Genomic DNA, 24,381 nt, shown 5'->3' with positions numbered 1-24,381 from the left:
AGGGGAACGGCACATCAAGAACTTGTTTACGTTGGACTTGAAGACGACCATATTATAGTCAGCTGGAAAGCAGGCAAAAGGAAGAGAGTTCCACAGGTGTGCAGTTCTAAGAAAGAAACTTTGTTCATGGAATCTATGATTAGGTTTAGGCACAGATAAAGAGTGGGGAAAATTATTGATAGTGATTTCATGACGTATTAATGTCAAATCGTTTAGAATTATAAATAGGTGGATACTTTTTATCGTTTGCAAAACTTTTACAGTTCAAGACTTATACAGATTAGCTACCCACCAAAAACTCTATTTTTCATCTCAGGACTTATAACAGATTGACTACCCATCGGAAACTTTTCTGAAATTAAACATGCTTTCAATTCAAAATTTACCAATTCTTTCATTTTTAATTGTGATTCCAATATCAACAATGCTTTACAAAGTGGGATATTTACTAATTCTTAATTTCAATATGCATCAACCATTGTGGGTACTTTAATGCCATTTAGAATCATAAATAGTTGGATATTTTTTTTTATTGCATATTGTATGTGAAAATGAGAAAGTGTTGTTAAGTATTGAATGAAAACTTGAAAAAAAAAAAAAACATAAAAAGAAGTTACTGAATATTTTATTACTACTGATGATGATGTTTTACTGTCAAAAGTGTTTAAGTTCAGAACAAAATAAAGAAGTTTATTTAACTAAAAAAATCTCATAGGTCTGGTTTATAACCATTTTTATTGATAAATATTGGATGAAAATTTTTTTAAAATCTTAAAAAGAAGTTACTGAATGTTTTATTACTACTGACGACGTGTTACTGTCGACAGTGTTCAAATTTAAAACAGCTTCCCACCTGACTACAACTTGGATGTCTTCAAGACCAACGTTAACAAATTCCTAATGAACCACCCCTTTAAGTAAACACTTCATCAAATCTCCATACTAACGTACTGTACTTGCAATAACCCTTATCCCTGAGTGGCTCCCGGGCCTTGATAAGTGGTGACCATCGTGTAAAACATGGTATGGTTTATAACCATTTTTAATATCTGTTTATTTAAAGTTTAAATTTTTTTTTTTTTTCAATTTTAATAATGACGCTTCCAAGAACTTTACAAATTCTTTTAACATTAGGTTGAACATGCACCTAAAAAGCTCAACGTCAAGAGGTCAAACAATACTGTGTGTGCTTACATCATCACAGCCTTGAGATAACATGAGGACATTTTATTTAGGAAGAAAAAAAAATAAATAAATAACTCTTATTTTCTGATGATGGATATATGTCACTGTCGGAAATTAAGAAGAAATATTTACTGTGTTAAAGAAAAAAAAAGATAAAAGAAAAGGAAAATCTGAATGATTTTTTTTCTTCTTTTAATAAATTAATATTTGCATCTTAACATGTTTTCAAAACATTTTTAATGTCTATTTATTTAAAGTCTAATTTTACATGTATATAGGTGTCTGTTTATTTAAAGTTTAATTTACATGTATATATATGTGTCTGTTTATTTAAAGTTTAATTTTACATGTATATATGTCTGTTTATTTAAAGTTTAATTTACATGTATATATGTGTAAAGATGTTTTTTTTTTTACATAGGCATCACCACATTATCAAGGTCAAGAGGCCACTCAAGGATAAGGGTTAAAGAGTGAACAGTAGAAATTGGACATTATAGTAATCATTAGTAATGAAAATTTGGTAAAGTTGATAACTTATATGGAACGGCTCATCAAGAACTTATTTACGTTAGACTTGAAGACAACCATATTGTAGTCAGCCGGAAAGCAGGAAAACGGAAGACAATTCCACAGGCGTGCAGTTCTAAGAAAAAAGCTTTGTTCATGGAATCTACGTTTAGGTTTAGGCACAGATAAAGAGTGGGGGGAATTATTGATAGTGTTTACAGCTAGACGAGTGTTTCTTGTGAAAGTTTGGCGAGGGGGGACCATAGATTGAAGCTCATTCGAACACTTTCCATGAAAATAACGATACATCAGAGACAAACTCGCAACATCTCTTCTGTGAGATAAAGGTTGCAAGGAAGAGAAAAGGACATCTCCTACGAGGCTACGAAGTCTATTTTGAACTCTATCAAGGCAGGCCAAGTCCTTTCTAGCAGCTCCTTTTTTATATAATGATAGGGCATGATTAAAAGAACATTCGAAGGTTCTATTTATAGACACTAGCGATAAGAACTGTATGTATGTATGCGTATATATATATATGCATATATATATATATATATATATGTAGTGGATTAAACTATACAAGTTAATATTAGGAATGTTGTATTCCTCATTTTAACAAGTTTTTTAAATGTTGCATAGTTTAATTCCTCCATTATATAATGCGAGTCTCGAATACTGAGCATTTTATCCAGGATAAGATTAAATTCGTAAATATTAATATTAGTATTACCAATCTGAAAGTCTGTGCATATATATACAGTCCTGGTCAAAATCATAAGACCACTTAAGAAAGTAAGCGTTTACGCATATTATCAAATTTTTAATCAAACAAATGGTTGAAACCAATGCGAAAAGGGAAAATGTGATGGAAAAAAATGAAACCTGCTTCATTCAAAACCTTAACCCTGATCTAATAATTATTTTTTAAAAAACAAACATTTTCACCTGGTCAAAATGATAAGACCACTGATAATTTATCACACAATGTTCAAATTTTCAAAATTTTTTATTTAATGATGATGCATCCAGAGCTTTACTGTTGGAATATTTTTTTATATAATGATAGGGCGTGATTAAAAGAACATTCGAAGGTTCTATTTATAGACACTAGCGATAAGAACTGACTAATCAGAGACATGCTCTACTAGCTGTTATATACATCGAGTAACACGAGTTATTTCCCCTTGACTGGAATTACTCCCACCATCACCATTGCCTGCAACCTTCCACCACACAATCACGTGGTATATCATAGTAGCAAAAACTACTACTCTTTCTCAGTGTTAATAAAGCTTTTGTATCGTTCACACGTGGGTCTCTATATTCTCTCGATGTTCTCTCTAACCCTTTACTAATTCAGTCTACATAATACAACACTAGCAACCAATCAGAAACCAGAATCACTCAATAAAGCATACTGAATATGTTTGAATTCCCACACATAATTTTTTGTGTCCACACGAGAAGGAATCTACAAAACTTTTACATTTCAAGACTTATATGAATTAACTACCCACTGAGAACTATTTTCCATCTCATATACAGATTAGCTATCAGTCAGAAACTCTTCTAAAATTAAACATGGCTTTCAATTCCAAATTTGCCAATTTTTTATTTTTAATTATGCTTCCAATATCAACAATGCTTTAAACAGTGGGATATTCACTAATTCTTAATCTCAACACATATTAACCATTGTGGGTTCTTTAATGCACAATCATTTAGAATTATAATTATGTGGATATTTTTTTATGGCAGATTGTATGCGAAAATGAGAAAGTGTTATTAAGTAAGTATTGGATGACAAAAAAACAACATAAAAAGAAGTTACTGAATGTTTTATTACTACTGATGATGACATGTTACTGTCGACAGTGTTCAAATTATAAACAAAAATAAATTTATTTAACAAATAAACATTGCATTGTATGCTTTATAACTATTTTTAATGTTTGTTTATTCAAAGTTAAAAAGTTGTTTTTTTTCAACTTTAATAATGATGCTTCCAAGAACTTCACCAATTCTTTTAATAAAAACAAGTTACCGATGACATGTTACTGTGGATAGTGTTCAAATTTTAAACAAAATAAAGAAATTTATTTAACAAAAAAAAAAATCACAGAGTCTGGTTTTATAACCATTTTTATTGGTTGTTTATTCAAAGTTTTTACATTTTTTAAATTTTAATCATGATGTTTCGAAGAGCATTAGCAAGTTTTCATGTTTAATTATGATTCCAGGCTTTCCAAAATTAGACATTTACTAATTCTTAATTTCAACACACATTGTCCTGCTTTTTCCCTTAAATCTAATATTCTATCCAGATATCATAAATAGCACCATACACATTTACTACAAAAGTGACTAATAATAAATTACTAACAAAAATTTAAAAAAAAAAGCTGTTTATTTGTTGTGATGATTCAACCTTCGAAAATTTTCAAGTTCAAAATAAAATGTGTGTATGTATATCTATGTATGTATGTATATATTGTATGTATGTATATATTGTATGTATGTATGTATGTATATATTGTGTCAGGTGATGTCATGTGCTGCTGGTACCATGTAACCCAGTACTACCTGCCTCATGGTCGGGTCACCGGCGACTAAACTGGTTCCCCCACCAGACTTGTTTGGTGAGGAGGGCGGCTAGTCTCCCTGAAGGATTAAAAACAAGACCTTCTAAAGGGCGAATGAACTCTTTTTCTGGGTCAACGGCCAACTAGCACCATGTATATTTGTGTGTGTGTATATGTGTATTGGGGTAGAGAGGGCTCCTGTAAGCCATGGTGAAGGCAACCTTTCTAGGAGAAGCAAATCTCAGATTTAAAAAACCATAAAGCGGAAGACCAGTACCCGCATTAAGCTGGTCTGCAGTTTAATTTGTTGCTGGCTATCTTGCTCCTGCTTGTTGCTGGATCTCAACATTTTGAACCGAGAGAGAGACTTAGCCGTCGTACAAAGCTAAGACTCTGTAACATCATCTTTGTATAGATACTCACTCAGGCATTTGGGCTCATGGACTTAAAGTGTCTGAGGGAGTGGCACTCGTCTGACAAGACGTTGCAATCATCATATATACATGTACATAAGTATATATATATATATATATATATATATATATATATACACATGTACATATGTATGTATATATATATATATATATATATACATACACACACATGTACATATGTATGCATATATATATGTATATATACATGTACATATGTATGAATATATGTATATATATATATATATATATATATATATATTTATATATATATGTATATATACCTATCTATAAAAGTGAAAATGTCTGTGTTGTGTGTGTGGGTGTGTGTGGGTGTGTGTGCATGTGTCTATGTACAGTTCCCTACCAAATTACTCTGTCAATTTTTGGTCTACAGACTCGAAATTTGACATAAGGGGTATTGAGATTTGGGAAAATCTTTTTAATTGGTGTTCGGCCAGAAATTTGACTTAAGGGGTCAAAGTTCAACGATTTGACCTTTGAGAACTCTACCAAACTCCTCTGCCAATTTTGGGTTTAAACACTTGAAATTTCAAATATAGGTTACTTGGACATGGATCTAACTTTATAATTTAGTTTGAGCCCAAAACAGTAAATGTTAAGGGTCAAAATTGGGGTCAAAGTTTTAAAAAATTTGACGTCTGCGGTCTCTACTAACTTTTCTCTAAGGTAGTTAAGGAAGCCTTTTATATATAAAGGCATTACCATACATATTCACACATTTTTTAATATATACATATGCACATGAAGTTATGAACAGTACATAAGGCCCAAGCAAAGCCGAGCGGAACTACTAGTCTCATATAGAGATGAAATTTTAGCCCCAGGAAGTGATTTTTCTGACAAAAGTTTGACTAAAATTAAATGAAACAAGCCGAAAACTATAATAGATGTTTTATGCTATACTTTTATATATATAAAAATGTCATATGTAATGAAGAAAACCTTTTCTAAAGAAAACTATTTCGTTGCATTTTTATATCATACTGTTCACCATTTTTATATATGTTTACATTTAGTTGTTAATTTCTGGAACACTTTCTTCTGTCTTGTAATTGTTTATCCCAAATACTAGGGTAGTTCCAAAAGTAAAGCCTCCTATTTTTTAACTCAAAAAAGGACTACAAAGACGGGAGTGGTACCATTACATCGAGCAACCTTTTGTGCTCTAGAATTTATTTCTCTTCATAGTTACTATTATTCTCAATGCACTTTTGCTAGCAATGAACGATGGCCGTGCACACGCGTCCAGAACGTGCCTTGTTATATGAAGCTCGTTTGAAAAGTAAAGCCTCCTATCTTTTTAACGTTAAAAAATTGAAGAGCTATGAAAATAGAACTGATACCATTACAACGAGCGACCTTTTACGCTCTAAAATTTATTTTTTCTACATAGCCACCAACATTCTTAATGCACTTGACGAACGATGGCTGTGCATCGGCATCCGAAACATGCTTTATCATAAGAAGGTCATTCCAAAAGTAAAGATTCCTATTTTTTTTAACTCAAAAAGTTGAAGAGCTACGAAGATGGGAGTAGTACCATTAAAACAAGCGATCTTTTGTGCTCCAAAATTCTCAATGCACTTTTGCCAGGAATTAAATAACATATCTCTGCTTCTGACACACATTATTGACAGGGGTTGCATTCTTAAACTCTCACACTGTCAATATCTGCAACAAAAAGATGAAACATTCAGATCATGAATGCATGAGTTCAGTCATCATAACAACGCAATTTGTAATCCCATCTGATCCATTTGGATGGAAAAAAAAATAGGAGACATTACTTTGGGAACACTTCTCGTACTAAACGTTACATGATCACAATAATCTACACACGCAATAAAAACTTGCGTTCAGTTCTTCACAGTAAGTCGAGTACTCACTCGTATCTACAGGATTCAGGAGTTGCGCAGATCGCTGAGGTGTCATGGAGGATGGTGTCCGAGGACTTTTCACCATATAATTCTGTGGAGGTACAAGTGGCGGTTGAGCTGTAGAGTTGCCTTGGTAGTGCGCATAGTTGACTCCTTGCTCAGCCAGAGGAGGGGCATACATTTGATTAGCGGGACACGCAGAAGGATTTGGGTAACCTCGTTGGAATCCTACAAGATAAAGGATTTTCCTTATTAACCGTTGAGATCAGAATTAAACAAGGTTCTTAATATGAACGACAAACAGCGGATGACAAAAAAGTGCACGAGCAATGTGAAATAATTGACATATTAGCAAATAAAATCTGTGATGTGTACGATAATGAGCAGGTTAATCACATGTGAGAGGATCAATTTGGGAGATATCGAGGATCAAATCAAATAAAATTTAGAGAAAATTGTGGATCAATGCAAATTTAAAAGAAACTAAAGGTCAAATAAACATTGAAACCAATTAAATGCATGCGATAAAGGTACAAACACTCTTTAGTCCTTAATCATCTTTGAACGATCTTGTTGACCATGATTGTTGAATGAGACTAGCTACAAATTTAAAAGAAAAACTAAAGATCAAATAAATGTTGAAACCAATTAAATGCATATTAAGTCCTTAATGATTTTTGAATGATCTTGTTGACCATGATCGTTGAATCAGACTAGCAACCGTGTCATTATGTTTTTTATTGCTTGATCATTTCTTTTGTAATTGGTAGCATATTTCATTCTCATTGTCAGTCTGACACTACATTTGTTAAGTACTGAGAGTACTGGGAGGAGTTAGGAAAAAAAACAAAGGAAAATAACAAAAAGAAAAGGAAGTAGGTCTAACGAGTAATAAAAGAACTGATCAACAGACAATGGATAGGAATTTGTTCTTAAAGCAGACAAAGAGAAATAAGGGTTTAATTCAGGATCTGACGAGTGATTGGGTGATCGAATGACTGATAATTAGGGAACAATAGGAACGACACCTGACAGGGGAGAGAAGGGGGGGTTCAATCGTACATTTAGTCAGTTGAGGCTTGAACTATGAGTGGGGGGGGACACAGTTGAATTTTGAACACTACTAAAGACGGATCATAGTTTGGACCAGATCGAAAGCCCTTGAACAGACAAGGATAAATTAATCAACTAACTGACAGAAACTATCTCGACAGTAGATAATATAAATGTGAACCTCGACATGTAGAGGGCAGTTTCATACACAGCTAGATTCCAACCGACATATATGTGAAGAATTGGCATCTGTGGTTTTTCTGTTTTATTTTATTTTTATACTTGTGTACCAGTGTGCGTCCCATCGACGGTCGCCAGCGAGAAAATGATGATACCGTTGTAAGAAGATAAGATGAATGAAAAATGCATGGTGCACACAACATTTGGGGTCGGCGACCGTGTGGGTCACAGTCAGTTTTGGGAAACATCTTTTACAACAAAGACGATGTTTCCATTGTCAGTCTTGGAATATTTGTCTCTGCAATGTTTACACAGGATTTTTGATCAGAAATAGATACACACGATTCGAGATCTCTAACAGGTAGGTCAATTAATTTGACCTCAGAAAGATGTTCACATAAACTGTATAATAATCACATGAGGATCAAATTAAACCTGGAAGAAACTGAAGAACAATACAAATTTTGAGGAAATTGAAGGTCGGATCAAATTTGGAAGAAACTGAAGAACAATACAAATTTTGAGGAAATTGAAGGTCGGATCAAATTTGGAAGAAACTGAAGAACAATACAAATTTTGAGGAAATTGAAGGTCGGATCAAATTTGGAAGAAACTGAAGAACAATACAAATTTTGAGGAAATTGAAGGTCGGATCAAATTTGGAAGAAACTGTGGATCAAATTAAATCTGGACGAAAACCTGGAGATCAAATCAAAGTCAAAAAAAATTGATGAACTAACAAAAAATCTAGGTTGATAAAAGAAGGATTTAATTTTAAAAAAATTTTTGAGAGCAGAAATTAAGTATCAAATGAATAATCACATAAAATGTGTAGAAGGAAATTGTGAATCAACTAAAAATATAAATTTTTTAAAATAATCACTTAATGAAATAAATAATGTCTTTTCATCAAACTGGAACCTGTAATTGTATTGGAATCGGGAAAAATATTAGAATCATCCCATCACTAATATATATAAATAATGGTTATGAAAAAAATGTTTATTCAGTTATATTGCACCCTTTATTCATACCAATCCTTTTATTTATGAAGCTCGATGTATATTAAATATAACTACAGAGCACATACAAATAAATGACAAAAAGTCTACATTCCAAATTCCAAGATGTTGTACATCATACCGTTTATTTCTTTCAGTATGTCAAACTGTTCAATTCTTGACAGCACCTTGCCATAAATGTCGAAGCACTATTGCAACTATTTTCCGATTTTTTTGGATTTATGTATTTAACCAAATATTCTTCTTTCACAGCTAATGAGTTCTTATTTTTCTGATGAGTCAGGGCAGAAAATATTTTAAAAATTGATGCATTATGATTGTTTCTTTGCTACGAAAAAGATGCTGTCAAGAATTGAAATTTTAACATGCTGAAAAAAATAAATGGTAAGATGAACAGCATCTTAGAGTTTGAAATATAGACATTTGTTCATTTATATATATATATACATATATATATATATATATAAGTGAACATGTCTGTGTGTGTCTGTGTGTGTGTGTGTACATTTTCCAATGCAATAACTCTGTCAATTTTCAGTCTACAGACTCGAAATTTGATATACAGGGTACTGAGATTTGGGAAAATCTTTGTGATCGGTTTTCAGCCAGAAATTTGGTTTTAAGGGGTCAAAGTTCAACGATTTGACCTTTGAGAACTCTACCAAACTCCTCTGACAATTTGGGGTCTAAACACTTGAAATTTTAGATATAGGTTCCTTGGACATGGATCTAATTTAATAATTTGATTTGAGCCCAAAACAATAAATGTTAAAGGGTCATAATAGGGGTCAAAGTTAAAAACAAACTGACCTCTGCAGTCTCTACCAAATTACTCAGACAATTTCTGGTCTAAACATTTGAAATTTTACATAAAGGGTATTCAGAGATAGGGCAAGCTTTTTAATCGGTTTGGGTCGAATATATATATATATATATATATATATATATATATAGATAGATAGATAGATAGAGAGAGAGAGAGAGAGAGAGAGAGAGAGAGAGAGAGAGTAAAAAAATTAATTGTGAATTATCAATCAGTTTCAAAAGTAAAAAACAAACAAAATCAACTGTACGATACTGCAGCATGCCGAAAGATATACTGACTGAACTTAAGACAAATTTTCTAATGGAGCTTAATAAGAAACATCTACCTTACTTACGACAAAAATGCTAGTTTTATTTTAGTGTCTGACCCCCCCCATTTTTGCTGATGAGGAGATGATGTTCCAAAATAAAACTTTTGTCAATAATTATTGTCAATCTTAATTCAAATGAATATCGTTTTCTGAAACGATCGTACACTGAAGATGATTTTGTTTGTTTTTCCTTTTGAAACTGATTGTTAATTCACAATTATTCATTTTTTTTTTTTACTTAATATTAATATAGCTCTAGGATACATATACCTATTGAGCTTATTATATATCTACAGTACCATGGGCAATGTTCTTTTAAAAGTATTAATACATTTATTAATACATTAAAATGAACTCTGCTCTTTTAGACTCCAGGTTTAATTTCCTATATAAAATATAGAACATATATATATATATATATATATATATATATATATATATATATATATATATATAGTAAGTTAAAAAATGTATATGGCGATTAAGCTACACTGAATATTCCACGTTTCATCCACTCTAGGACTCTTCAAAGTCCTAGAGTGGATGAAACGTGGAATATTCAGTGTAGCTTAATCGCCATATACATTTTTTAACTTACTAACTAGCTCTACCTACGTATTGAGCACTTTTGAAGTAAATACTTAAAGTTTACGCATAAATCTATACTTTCGTATATTAATTTTATATGAGTAAATTAAGTAGTTATATATATATATATATATATATATATATATATATATATATATTCACTTTTATTCAGATAAACATTATTTTAATATCGCTACACGATTGTGATAATGTTTTGGTCTAATTAGTTATAAATAACTAAACAACCTCATCAGGTAACAGAGAGTTCTTTGTCTGACGAGGTTGTTTAGTTATTTAATCTAAGGTTTTAGAAGTGGTTTCAATTGACAATGGTAACTTATTAAAAAAAATTGTATAAACTTTTTGCGGGTTATTTTATGCTGAATCCAGCAATTTTTGAAAAAAAAAAAAAAAATTTTATTCTTCAAGTTGTTTGCATCTCCAAAACACCTATTCACTGCGTTTAGTTTGGTTGTTTTGAAAAGAGAAAGGGGGAAAGGAAAAGGGAGGAAAAGGTGGGATTCTGTTTTTGGTTTTGCAGAACATAATTAAGTTTTGCAAAAGGGAATATGAATATAAAAAAAACATCAATATTAGGTGCATTTCATCTAAAGAAGCCAATATCTTCAGACAGCCTGATCTGGTAGCACCAGCGTAGAACTTAAATAACAAAAAGCAAAAATTGTAATATGGGATTTAGTAGGGCTGGAAATAGCAGTATATCATTCCTAGGCAATTCCAACTAGCATTAATATTGATTTGTTTCTTTTTCTTTTTCTTTTTTTTCTCACTTCTCCATAGGATTAAGTGTTTTTTTTTATAACGATGTAGCAGTGCACAAGTGATAAATATTGATGTGATTAATGAGGAATTGTATGGAGAGAAAATGGCGGTGTTCGTACATAAATCATCAGATATCGAGAGATGAAGAGAAAAAAATTATCAGGAAAGACAAAGAAAGGTAGACAGCTTGCGAACAATAAAATAAACAGTTGAAAACTTTCTTTTGGTAGCAAGTATTGTTATAACAATGGAAATTCCTGACAAAACACCACGTCAAATGGCAAGCAATTCATTAAATAAATAAATAATAACTCTCAATAGTCAGTATTGCGAATGTAAACAAATATCCATCTCTACCAGGGATCTACGGACAAATCTATCTTTGACAACTAAATATTTTCGTTTACTCGCCAAATAGAAAAGTTATTAGCAATACGCATGTGATTTTTGGAATATGACATCTTCGTTCCGTGCTGAGTACATACATCATAAAGATAATTTTGTATTTTTTTTGTTTAATTAGTGAAATTCTAAATCTGCACCGAATTTTATGTTAAGGTTTGAAAGTATAAAAATTCAAATTCATGCAGATGTTTTAAACAGCCTCCGTTTTAAAAAAGAGTATATTGTTCTATTAAGCTTTTTATTGTTTAACTAATTTGACTTTCTCGTTTTATTAAAAAAAAAAAAAAAAAAAAAAAAAACTAATAAAGGTTAAAGAGATATTTTTCACCCAGTAATGAGCTTTGAAAGATTGTCGATAAAAAATACATACACAATCACCAAAAGATAAGCGTTTTATGATTTCTCATCGCCATTTAGAAAAAAACACTCGCAAATGCGACTGTTTCACTCGCAATATAAAGCCCTGTCTACTATTATATAAAAGGAACTTGTGTCTGTGTGTGTCTGCGAGTTTGTTTCCTATGGACTCAAAAAACGGCTGAGTCGATTTTTATGAAATTTCACATGATAGTACTTTATGTGCCTAGCAGTGTTCTTAGAAAGGTTTTGTATCGGAATGTCTTTGATAAGTATCGATAATCAGTAATTGAAATAATCTGATGAAAGAAGGAACGAGTAATTTTGATCAAAGTTAACACCTTACACAGCCTAACATCACAACTGCACTTGAGAAGTTTTATTACCACACACGCTGAAAAAATCAATATAATATAAAATCAACAGCAGGATCTTTGATATGACAGGAGCGCGTTCGAAATGAATGTTTCTGTTTAGAGCACAACTGAACCATGATACTTGACTTTTGCATTCTAAACTTTAGTTGAAGCCATTATATATAAAAAAAAAAATAATTTTATAAAAATCAACAGCAGATTCTCTGCAGTGCAATATAGACTACAATGTATTGCAAACTAAATCACTGAGAAGAAACATGTGAAGCTTCCTACTGATGCATTGCAATGGGTCCCCAACTAGAGCAGACAATCAATGGATTTAACAGAAAAATGAGTGATTTCACAGATTTCGATTACAATAAAAATATGAGAGTGTGAAACATTCATTGATCATCATTTAATCCCAGGCAACATCGGGTCTCCCTGCTAGTATAAGATAAAATTTAGATGGTAAGATCTATAACTCAAGAATCTATCTCAACGTTTCGCCAAATTGTTAAGAGGACTTTATCAAGAGTGAGAGGTTGAAAAAGTGGCAGGTCTTCTTTGCTTTTTCGACTTGTCATTCTAGATAAAATCCATGTAATAGTTGGAGCAAAATATTGTAATGTATTCTTGAGTTCTTGCAAATCTTTCCTTGTCCAATTGTATCTTATAGCTAGCATGGGTACCCAGCATTGCCCGGGTGTTTGGAGGTGTGTGTTGACAAAAAAAAAAAAAAAAAAAAAATGTGGTAGCAGGCAGGTTGAATCCGTACCGTGAAGGAGGAAAAGAATGTGAAAAAAAAAAAAAAATGTAACGTCTTTACTGTTGTGCCCATCGCCGAACCAGAAGTGATGTAGGTTTAAATTAAGGCTAGTCAATCGAAAAGAAGGGATAACCTTCGAAAATATCAGTGAAAAAAGCGATCCCTTCCTGTAGAAAAATGCCCAGTTGAGGGTGAAGGAGTTTAACCAATTTTTCGATATTTGTTGTCTGAAGGGTCGAGCTTCAAAACGATACCAATCTCATGAAAATCCATCACCTCTGTAAAACGTTTTAGGCAGACATACATACATATATACATACATAAATACATTTTAACAGACAGGTGAGATTTATATTATAGATGTCGTATTTGAAAGTTGATTTATTTTATCCTTTATTGGTCAAACCTATACAGGGTGGGGCAGAGCAACTTGCTTATTTAAATTTGGCGCCCTAAAGCGATGATTGCCCTAAGGATGGCAGGGAAAATTTGGCTCTTAACATGCGTTATTTATTTTTTTTATTTTTTTCAGGAACCTCAATGAGCTTCATGGAGTGGACGAAGTTTGAACGCTTTCATCTCCTTGAGAGGCAATCTGCATTGGCCAGCATAGTCCCCTGATTTATCACCATGTGACTATTTTTTTTTTATGGGGATTTCTGAAATCAATTCTTTACCACGATAATCCTAGCGCCTTGACTCGCATGAAAAACATTTGTCGAGCTGTCAATAACATACCCATCGATATGCTGGAAAGAATTGACCAAAACTTCAGAGTCTGATTAACTTAGTGTATAGAAAAGAAAGGACGCCATCTTAGAAACTGGTAAAAACTAAAATGTAAATGCTGTACTAGTTGCAGTTTAAATAATTACATATATACCTGCATTACTTGTGTTTTAATTAATATTCCAAACAAGCAAGTTGCTCTGCCCCACCCTGTATGAGCATACTAATTTCAATTACTTTCCTAGCAAGCATAATTTGGCTTTCGGCGCCACAGAAAAGCATGGTGGAAAAAGACTTGTATGAGATATAAAAGGGGAATATATATGTAATGCTGGAAGGATTCTTTGAGGATTGCACTTGATGACCCCTTGAGCTTCAGGAAAGGAAAAATCCACAAAACTTCAAACTGTTGTTTATATTTTCTTCCTGCATGATTCTTATTTATTTATTTTTTTTTTTTTTTCTTACATCATTCGTCTCCACTGGTCTTCGAAATCTAGTGAGCGAGAGCCTTTCCACCTCCTTACTTCCTCTTTCTCATAGAAGAGGCAGAACGAGTTTATCTTTGTTTTATCATTATTTTCATGACAGGTCCTCTACTGACCTTCTATATGACCGCCCTCCCTTCCTGTAGAACATTCACAGCAGACACTCGTCTATCTACAACAACTGCTAATAATTTCCTTTTATTATCTGTGCCAAAAACTAAACACAAATTCCATAATCAAAGTTTCTTTCCTAAAGCTGCTTGTCTGTGGAGCCATGGGGCTGCTTTCCAGCTGACTATAACAAGACCGTTTTCAAGTCTAACTTGAATAAAATTGAACATCATATTTTATAAATTTTTTTGTATATATTTGAAACTAAAAGTATTTATGATGAATAAAGTTTTTAGAAGGGTTTCAATCGACAACGGCAGTTCATAAAAAAAAATTATATAAATTTGAAACTAAGAGTATCCATGATAAATTAAGATTTTAAAGAGGTTTCAATTTATAATGGTAATTTCTAAAAATTTTTGTATAAATTTGAAACTAAGAGTACGCATGATCAATAAAGTTTTTAGATAATCTTCAATCAACAATGGAAATTTTTTAATTGTTTTGTATAAATTTGAAACTAAGAGTACCCATGACGAATAAAGTTTTTATAGGAGTTTCAACTGACAACAGTAGTTTATAAAAAAATTTTTGTATAAATCTGAAACTAAGCATATACATGATCAATAAAGTTTTTATAGGGTTTTTTTTTTTTTTTTTTTTTACATAGGCATCCCCACTTATCAAGGTCAAGAGGCCACTCGAGGATAAGGGTTAGAGAGTGTACAGTAGACAATTCGACAATATAGTAATCGTTAGTAATGGAAATGCCGTAAATTTGTTAACAAGTGGAACGGCTCATCAAGAACTTGTTTACGCTAGACTTGAAGACGACTATATTGTAGTCAGCTGGAGAGCAGGAAAACGGAAGACAATTCCACAGGCGTGCAGTTCTAAGAAAGAAGCTTTCAGAGTTTCAACTGACAATGCTAGTTTATAAATTTGTTTGTATAAATTTGAAACTGAGAATATCCATGATGAATAAGGGTTTTAGAGGCGTTTCAATTGACAATGGCAGTTTGAATAAATTTTTGTGTAAATTACAAGTTTAAAGTTATAAAAAATGATTCCATTCAATATTTCAAGCACATTTTATCCTTGACTTTCCTTTCATTAATAATAAGTTGTATTTATGATCTTTCATATTTTTATTACTGGTACCATTCATTGAATGTTGTCAAATGAAAGTTATATGAAGTGATGGATATGGGGGGGGGGGCTAAATTAATTTTTCAATGTTATTTTTAATAAACTGCATTCCTTTTCACTTAAATACATAATCTAACAAATTCGTCTGGACTGAAATTGTAAACGTTTAGGCAACTTAATATCAAACTGTATAAAAAAAAATAAAATAAAATAAAAAAAATAACGCTTTTCTAGTGCCTCTAATAAGACGATCTTAAAAATGAATCGCTCATGCACCCATTAAATCTGATTAAATAACTAAGTATGGTTCTAATTTTGGGTTACAAAAGATTTTTATGTGTAAAAATAATATTCCAAGTTTTAATGAAAATAAACAAGTATGATTTTCATATGTTTTAACACTCAAAGCAAAAATTATTTGTTTTATAACTTTTAATCTATTTTGATGACAGGAGGAGATCACTCATAGATTTTTATGATTATTTTTTAATTCTTTTGACGATAAGGAAAAAAAATACCATTTATTAATCTTAACACTAACCCTAACTCCAGGATGATGACTGATACACAAAATTCAGCCTCGTCTATTTTACATGCATATCCACTTTCCCTTGGTCATGGGGTCTGGTATTTTCTGACATTCAAAGCTTTATCGTTTTGAGAATTGAGTCTCTTCGAATTCCATTCTTGAAAATCTTTGTTGATAGTTTACACCGGATTTTTCTTGAAGTGTACAACTTTTCTCTGATTTTCTACCACTGAATAATAATAAAAAAAAAATCTAAGAATTGCTCCTTTTCAATGTGGCCAAACCAATTTAGCCAACTGACTATCATGAACTAATAAACTTTGATTTATTCAACCTTGCCAATGGATTGTCATTTGCAGCATACCAACACACAACTTTCTCTGCATAGAATTTTTTGATTTTCCAGAAAAAGTTGAAAATCAATGTACCCTAGCGAGCATGCTAACGGAGGCAGAAGAATGAAAACCGCATCACATATTCCTAAATTACTACTTTTTTATGATTTTGTTGTATAATATAGTTATATTTTTTTTTTTGTGATAAATTATTTTGTTGATATTTTCATTACTGACAAATGGTCATATTTTCTTTTGTTTTATAAAGGGATTCCTATTCCTGGAAGGAGCATAAAATAAAATTTCCTCTTCTTGATGACACACTTCTGGGAGATCTAATTGCCATTAAATTTAACACACTAATTTAAACTTGACATTATGCAGCAGTTTTCTTTTCAATTCAATAAGAACTTATATACACCCACGAAACATCTAGAATATAAATCTCACCTGTCTGTTTAAATGTATGTATGTATGTATGTTTGTATGCCTGCCTAAAATTTTCGACAAAGGCAACGGATTTTCATGAGATTAGTATCGTTTTGAAGCTCAACTCTTCAGACGACAAATATCGAAAAATTGGCCATAAACATTAATACCTTCACCTTCAACTGGACACTTTTCTACAAGGAGGGGCCGCTTTTTTTGCCAATATTTTCGAAAACCATTCCCTCTTTTCGATTGACTAGCCTTAATTTAAACCTTCACCACTTCCGGTTTGGCAATGGACTTAACAGCAAAGACGTCCCGTTTTCTTTTTTTTTTTACTACTTTGCGGTACAGGTTTGAGCCTGCCTGCCTGCCTACTACCACTTTTTTTTTTTTTGCTCAACACACACCTCCAAACACCCAAGTAACGCCGGTCACCCAAGCTAGTATATATATATATATATATATAATTATAAAACTCAAATGACCTTGTAACGAGTGATGTAACCTACTTTTCGGTTTACAACATCCGGTTGCGCATGCGCGCATAAACATTAACCCATAACAACGTAAACAAATAAATATAAATCGCTTCTTTTGCAGATTTTGACCTGCGCACTGAAATATTAATGTTATTATTTCAAAATTATTATTTAACATGGGAAGAGTGGGGGTGTTTTGCAACTGTCCTTATTACAACTATACTGTCGCTATTTTCTTACAACTAAACAACTTTAATCCGTTGACGAACATTAGAACAATTGTAGTGAAGCCAAGACTACTACTACTACTATTCTGTATCCGTCCCTTTTCCTTCCTTCCTTCCTTCTTTTTTTATTTTTTGTTTACATTTCTAGATACAAAATAGTTGTGTGAGAACGGTGAATTTGTTGACACATTTACTAATCTGTTTCAATATTAGTTTTATTTTGTTTTATTTATTTAGGTTTTATTTTTTTGCTTCAGGTTTTATTAATTATTATTTTTAGATTTTAAGTTTCTATAACTTGGTTGAAGGATTCCAATATGGGTTTTTCATTCTTATATTTCTCATCGGTAGGTTTATGTGCATTTTTGCTGCTAAATGACTTTCGCCGGCGTTCAATTTGTAGGAAAATCATGCTTAATTTTCGCTTTTTGAGCGATTATTCGGAAAAATAGGTAACTTTACACAAATAGGCAAGATTTTTTTTTTTCATGTTTGAGTGATCCGTCCGTGATTTTTCATTTTAATATGCTTTCATAGAAATGTTTCTGTTATGTCAAAAAAACCCTATTTTCTTTACGTCACAAGTGTCACACTCATACATGAATTCCATAGCTAATATAACATACTGACCCAACGGGTCACGGGTAGTCTAGTATATATATAATATTTTTTGATGATCGAATAAATCTGATTACACTAACTACACAAAATTCAAAAACATTAATAAAAATCCTACAAATTCATTAAAAAAAAATGAAGGTTAACAAACTAATCCTAACAAATAATGCACAAATTGATAATTACCAACTCCCCAAAATAATTGAAGACTATAAACCTGGCTACCTATATGGGTCGGTCAAGATACACAAGCCTAATTCTTCTCTCCGATCTATCATATCTTAAATTCCTACTCTCACCCATGTTCTTACAAAAACGTTAAACAAACTTATTAGCCCATATATTTCAAGAAAACAAGCAAATTAAATATTTAAAAATAATATAAAATATATAAAAATGAAAATTTGGAGTTAAATTCGGTAAATTAAAAAATTTATGACAAATTTATCATTCAACAAGGAATATAAAAATTAAGTTTTTTCCTTAATCCATGAATTTTCAATAAATGGCACATCTCATAAATCTCATAAATTTCATAAGTAGTCATAAATTTTGCTACAGAAAATATGACATGATTCCATTTCCGTTTGATGAAAATCGGTTTTCTTTTTGTTGCAGACCATCTACTATTTGGCCAGTTGTGTACAAATCTTAAGAACAATAGGATCCTTCTATCGTGTCTGAAAGTGACACAATGTTCAATGAGCGAGATCGGAGATGCACCACTGTACAACTCATGCTCTATATCAATCCAACTTATAACAACAGGACCATTGCCAGGACCGGCAAAATGCAAAGCTGGATAACAGGGACATGCCCAGGGTGATGAAAACAAAGTTTTCGACCACAGTTATGGTCTTTGGTGTTTCAATCATGCCACCTCACATTTTCGAAGTCGACTTTAAAATCAGCACCAAAGTGTACCTGGATGTGCTGAAGAGTGTGGTGATCCCCTGGTGCAATCAAGTGGCAGCTGACAGACACTGGGTGTGGCAGCAGGACTCAGTGCTGACCGACACATCCAGAGAAACCCAGGTTTGGCTTCAGAACGAGTGCTACATCTTTGTACTCTTTTCACTGCCCCTCCTCTTCCCCTGAGCTAAACCCACTGGTCTACTACGTTTGGTCATATGTCGAGAATGTCATCAACATGATCTTCCACAATATCAAAGCCAGCCTGATCGCCGCCATCATCCAACGCTTGTGAAAAAAAGCATGTTCCGAATTCTGGACCCATATCAAGGTGGTGATTGAGGCTGAAGGCGACTACATTGAATAGACGTTAGGTCTCCTATATAATCAAGTTACTTGAATTGAGTTTTCTTTTTTTAATGAAAGTTTTAAAATAAAGCTGTAGTGTTGTTTTCTTTAGGACAACAATTTTAGCGTTCCAACCTATGTTTAGCACATATATTGAAAAACTAAAAAGCTTGGAAAAAAAGCCTAAAAGAATCAAAGATCAAAAAGAGGATATTCCATGGTTTAACTTAAAATTTTCATTGAACTTTTTTTATCTGATTGCAACTGTCTTACTGATACTAATATTTATATGGACTTCACAGTATCATACAATCTATAATCTGAAAGCATTTTAAAATTTCAGCTAATATATATATATATATATATATATATATAGTTTTCCATGGTCTGTGACTCATCAGTGTGGTTATACAATTTACAAAGTGTATCCATGCTGAGATTCAAAATCGGAATAATGAGCTACATCCAAATGTGATCAGCAACCCAGCATGTATATATAGACTTATATATGCTGAAAAGCCATCTACTTTAATAATTTCGTCCGTCAACTGCTAAACTTTGGAATTCCCTCCCAGATCCCCATTTTTCTGACTTTACTGACATGCAGAAGTTCAAGTGTAATGTAAACAGACATGTTACTGCTCAACTCCCTACATAGTATCCCTGAAAATTATGTCATAAATAGTAGCTCCCCACATCAAAGTGACACTGTGTCTTTTTTGGGGTGAAAAAGCAGCAGCAGCAGCAATAATAATACTACTAATAATAATAATCATGATGATGATGATAATGATGATTTTTTTTTTTTTTGTTCATGTCCCATATGTATGTGTGATAGTGTATGATACCTCTTGTATACATGGGACCTTTATACTATTCCAGCGTCAGAACCACAGGTAAAATAATTCTGGGCTCGGTGCTGCCACAAACACCAAAATATGAAAAATGTCAATTACAAATTATCCAAACTATGGGAACCAGAAGAAAGATCTGGGTGTCATAATCGGCAGGTGCTCCTTCGGTAGTCAGCATGGGGGACCTGGTCGTTATCCTGTGAATGTTGGCCAACTTTCTAGTTTCAGAAACTCAAATAACATGGACGCTGAACAGGTAAGCATGACCTCTAATTTCAGGGAACAAAATGATACCGAACAAACACAGCACAGCCGTGATAATCATTAAAATGGGAAAAAAAAACGAAGAAAGAAATGGACAACAAAAGAGAATAGACTCGTAATGGAATGTTATTATAGAAGTCATCCTAAATATAGATATGGAGGTTATCGGAAACAAATGAAAGAACTATGGGACCTATCCAGTGACTACCATACGACAGAACAAAGAATTGCGGACCAAGCAAGACTGATACTCAAGAAATGTTGGCTCTCTAAACTAGAACTAACAGAAATTCAGCGAAAAATAAATGATGAAACTGAACAAGAAGCAACCCCAACGAAACCGCACGTAGAGAAACCCCACAAGTTGAAGCCTCACAAGTAAAAACACCAAAGGCCGAGGACCAACAAAGAACGAAGTCTACAAACGTGGAAACCGATAACAATGAAACAGAACTAACAGAGAATGAAGCAAATAAAATAAATAAAACAATACAGCTGATGAACAAGGAAAAAACAAAGCTCCCATCGTTAAGGAACTAAGAGCAGGAGAAATTAAAAACAGAAACAGAGAAGGTTAACAAGCTCCTCCCACACATCCTAACAAATACAATCATAGACTTAAACAACCTCATTTACGCAGGTGCCAAAATGGTAAGTATGAATCCCAAATCAGAAAAACAATCAGGGACAAGCGGACCGACAAAACCTGGATGGGAAATAAGACCAGAAACTCAAACACACAAACATAAAAAAGAAACCAAAATGATCAACAGCAAGAAAGCAATGTGGAGAAAACAGAATGTTGGAAATGTAACTGGCAGGGAGAGGCTAAACAAGAAACATGAAGAACTGGACCAAAAAATAAAAGCAAAAGAAGCGAGATTGAGACGATATAGATATAAATCTGAACAATGCAAACAAATCAGAACATTTGAAATTAATGGAAGCCAATTCTACCAAAATGTGAACGGAGGAAAAACAAAAACAGAATAACCAAATCTGGCAGAAACAAAACTCTACTGGAAGAGCGACGAGATCACAATAGAAATGCCGAATGGCTGAGAGACATGAAAGAAGAGTTACAACAAATAGAAGAAGGAACAGCGAATGAAATCAGCAAGGAAACCCTAAAGAAAACCATAGGAAAAATGGCAAACTGGAGAGCACCAGGGCACGACGGGATACATGCATACTGGTTCAAAAAATTCACCTTACACAAAAGAGCCCAAAACCTGAGAAGTTGTATACAGGAAGCAAGTGTACCAGACTGGATGACAAAAGATAGAACTACACTGCTACAGAAGGACACGGAGAAAGGAACCGTCCCTAGCAACTATAGGCCAATCACGTACTTACCCATCATGTGGAAGATACTGACAGCACAACTGAGGGAACAAATCTACCACTTCCTGAATAACCGTGGACTCATCCCCGAAGAGCAGAAAGGATGCCAAAAAAGAAAAAGAGGAACACATAACCTGCTATATATAGATCAAAAGATCCTAAAGGAGGTAAAAAGGAGGAGAAAGAATTTAGCCATGGCATGGATCGACTACAAAAAAGCGTACGACAGGATCCCCCAAGCATGGATAATAGAATGCCTAAAAATGTATAAAATACCAAGCGGGATCACCAATGTAATAGAAAATACAATGAAAACATGGAGACTGGAATTGACAGCTGATGGACAACACATAACAGAAATTAACATACAAAGAGGCATCTTCCAAGGAGACTCACTATCAGCACTACTGTTCATCATAGCCATGATGCCCTTGAACAGTATTTTGAGAAAGTGCCAAGCGGGATACAGGTTCTCCAATACAGAGAAAAAAATGAATCACCTGATGTACATGGACGATCTGAAACTTTTTGCAAGGACCGAAAAGAAGCAAGAGACACTAATTAACACTACCAGGATCTTCAGCCAAGATATCCAAATGGAATTTGGAATGGAAAGTGGAAAAGTGCGCACAACTAGTTATAAGAAAGGGAAAACTGGAAATGACAGAAGGCATGCAACTACCCAATCAAGCAGAAATGAGGGCACTAGGGAAACAAGACGACTATAAATACTTGGGAATTCTGGAAGCAGACACCATCAGAGCAACAGAAATGAAAGAGAAAATTGGAAAGGAATACCTCAGGAGAACAAGAAAACTCCTGGAAATGAAATTATGTAGCAGAAACCTAATAAAAGATATAAATACATGGGCAGTATCACTATTAAGATACTCTGGACCGTTTATAGGGTGGACAAAAGAAGAACTGAGACAACTCGACCAGAAAACCAGGAAACTCATGACTATGCATAATGCACTACACCCAAAGGACGATATTGACAGGCTCTACGTGAAAAGCAAAGACGGTGGGAGAGGACTGATCTGTATATAAGACTGTGTGAAGGATACGAAAAAAGACTAGAAAAATACATAATGCAAAACACTGAAAGGATAGGTATGGCAACGAGAGACACCGAAAAAACAACAAAACAGAAAACAGAGAGACAAACGACAAAACGAGAAAAGAGAAATCGGAAAAGAAACAACTCCACGGAAGATTCATAAGAATGACAAAAGATGAGAATAACGAAAACACCTGGACATGGATGCGAAAAGGACATATAAACCGAGAAACTGAATCTCTAATAACTGCAGTACGATAACTCGATAAGAACCAACCATATCCAAGCAAGAATCGATAAAACACAAGAAAACAGCAAATGCAGACTCTGTGGACAAAGAGACGAAACGATAAACCATATAGTAAGTGAATGCAGCAAACTGGCCCAAAAGGAATACAAAAACAGGCATGACCAAGTGAGGAGGGCAGTGCACTGGGAATTGTGCAAACGACTGCATTTTAAGCGTACAGACAAATGGTACAACCATAAACCCGCAACAGCACTTGAAAACGAGAACCACAAAATCCTATGGGACATGGACATACAGACGGACAAACGCATCCAAGCAAGAAGACCAGATGTTGTAATAATTAACAAGAAAGAAAAATCGTGTCAAATCGTAGACTTTGCTGTCCCAGCTGTTCACAGGGTGATTATGAAAGAAAAGGAGAAATGAAGCAAATACACAGAGCTAGCCAGAGAGTTAAAAGGGATTTGGATGATGAAGAAAATCAAAATAGTACCGATAATAGTAGGAGCACTAGGAACAATTCTGAAAAACTTCAAAAAAAAGAATGTCAGAAATTGGAATCAGAGGAATAACTATAAAAGTACAATGACTAACGATAATGAAAACGACGGAAATATTAAGGAAACCCCTTGAATGCAGATAATAATACAAGAAGACAATATAACGAATAAGCGTTACAAGGAATAAAGAACACCGAAGCTGCATATCTACAAGTTCTACACCCCCATCATGCATCCCCCTCATAGTTTCACCACCGCTCCTCCCAATAAAAAAGTGACACCAAAGAGCTGAGAAGGGTCAAGAAGGACTGAAAGACCGGTTGGACAAGCGCAAAGAGAACTAGGACCTTGGGGAGGCTTAGTGCCACTCAAATTCCAGTATAAACCAATGGCCACTGCCGGCGAGAAATCAATGGTAAGAAGCTATTGCGACGATGCAAATTCATTTCCAAATGCTATCGAAGGAGGTGGAGAGAACTGCATGTCTGGGG

General features: G+C 33.4%; 1 protein-coding gene across 11 annotated transcripts in view; it reads right to left on the bottom strand.

Annotated features, from left to right (window-relative positions):
- Positions 1-24,381, bottom strand: part of LOC145263767 (coiled-coil domain-containing protein AGAP005037-like) — a 758,348-nt gene that overhangs the window by 138,269 nt on the left and 595,698 nt on the right. For all 11 annotated transcript variants that reach the window (XM_080120809.1, XM_080120810.1, XM_080120819.1 and 8 more), the window contains one exon: positions 6,622-6,840. In XM_080120809.1, the coding sequence (XP_079976935.1) occupies positions 6,622-6,840 (219 nt within the window). The remainder of the gene's footprint in view (positions 1-6,621; positions 6,841-24,381) is intronic.

Source organism: Euprymna scolopes, chromosome 39 (assembly GCF_053919585.1).
Source record: "Euprymna scolopes isolate OS-2025 chromosome 39, ASM5391958v1, whole genome shotgun sequence".
NCBI classification, from domain to species: domain Eukaryota; kingdom Metazoa; phylum Mollusca; class Cephalopoda; order Sepiida; family Sepiolidae; genus Euprymna; species Euprymna scolopes.
The sequence above is the reverse complement of the archived record's forward strand: the minus strand, read 5'-3'. Positions and strand labels throughout refer to the sequence as shown.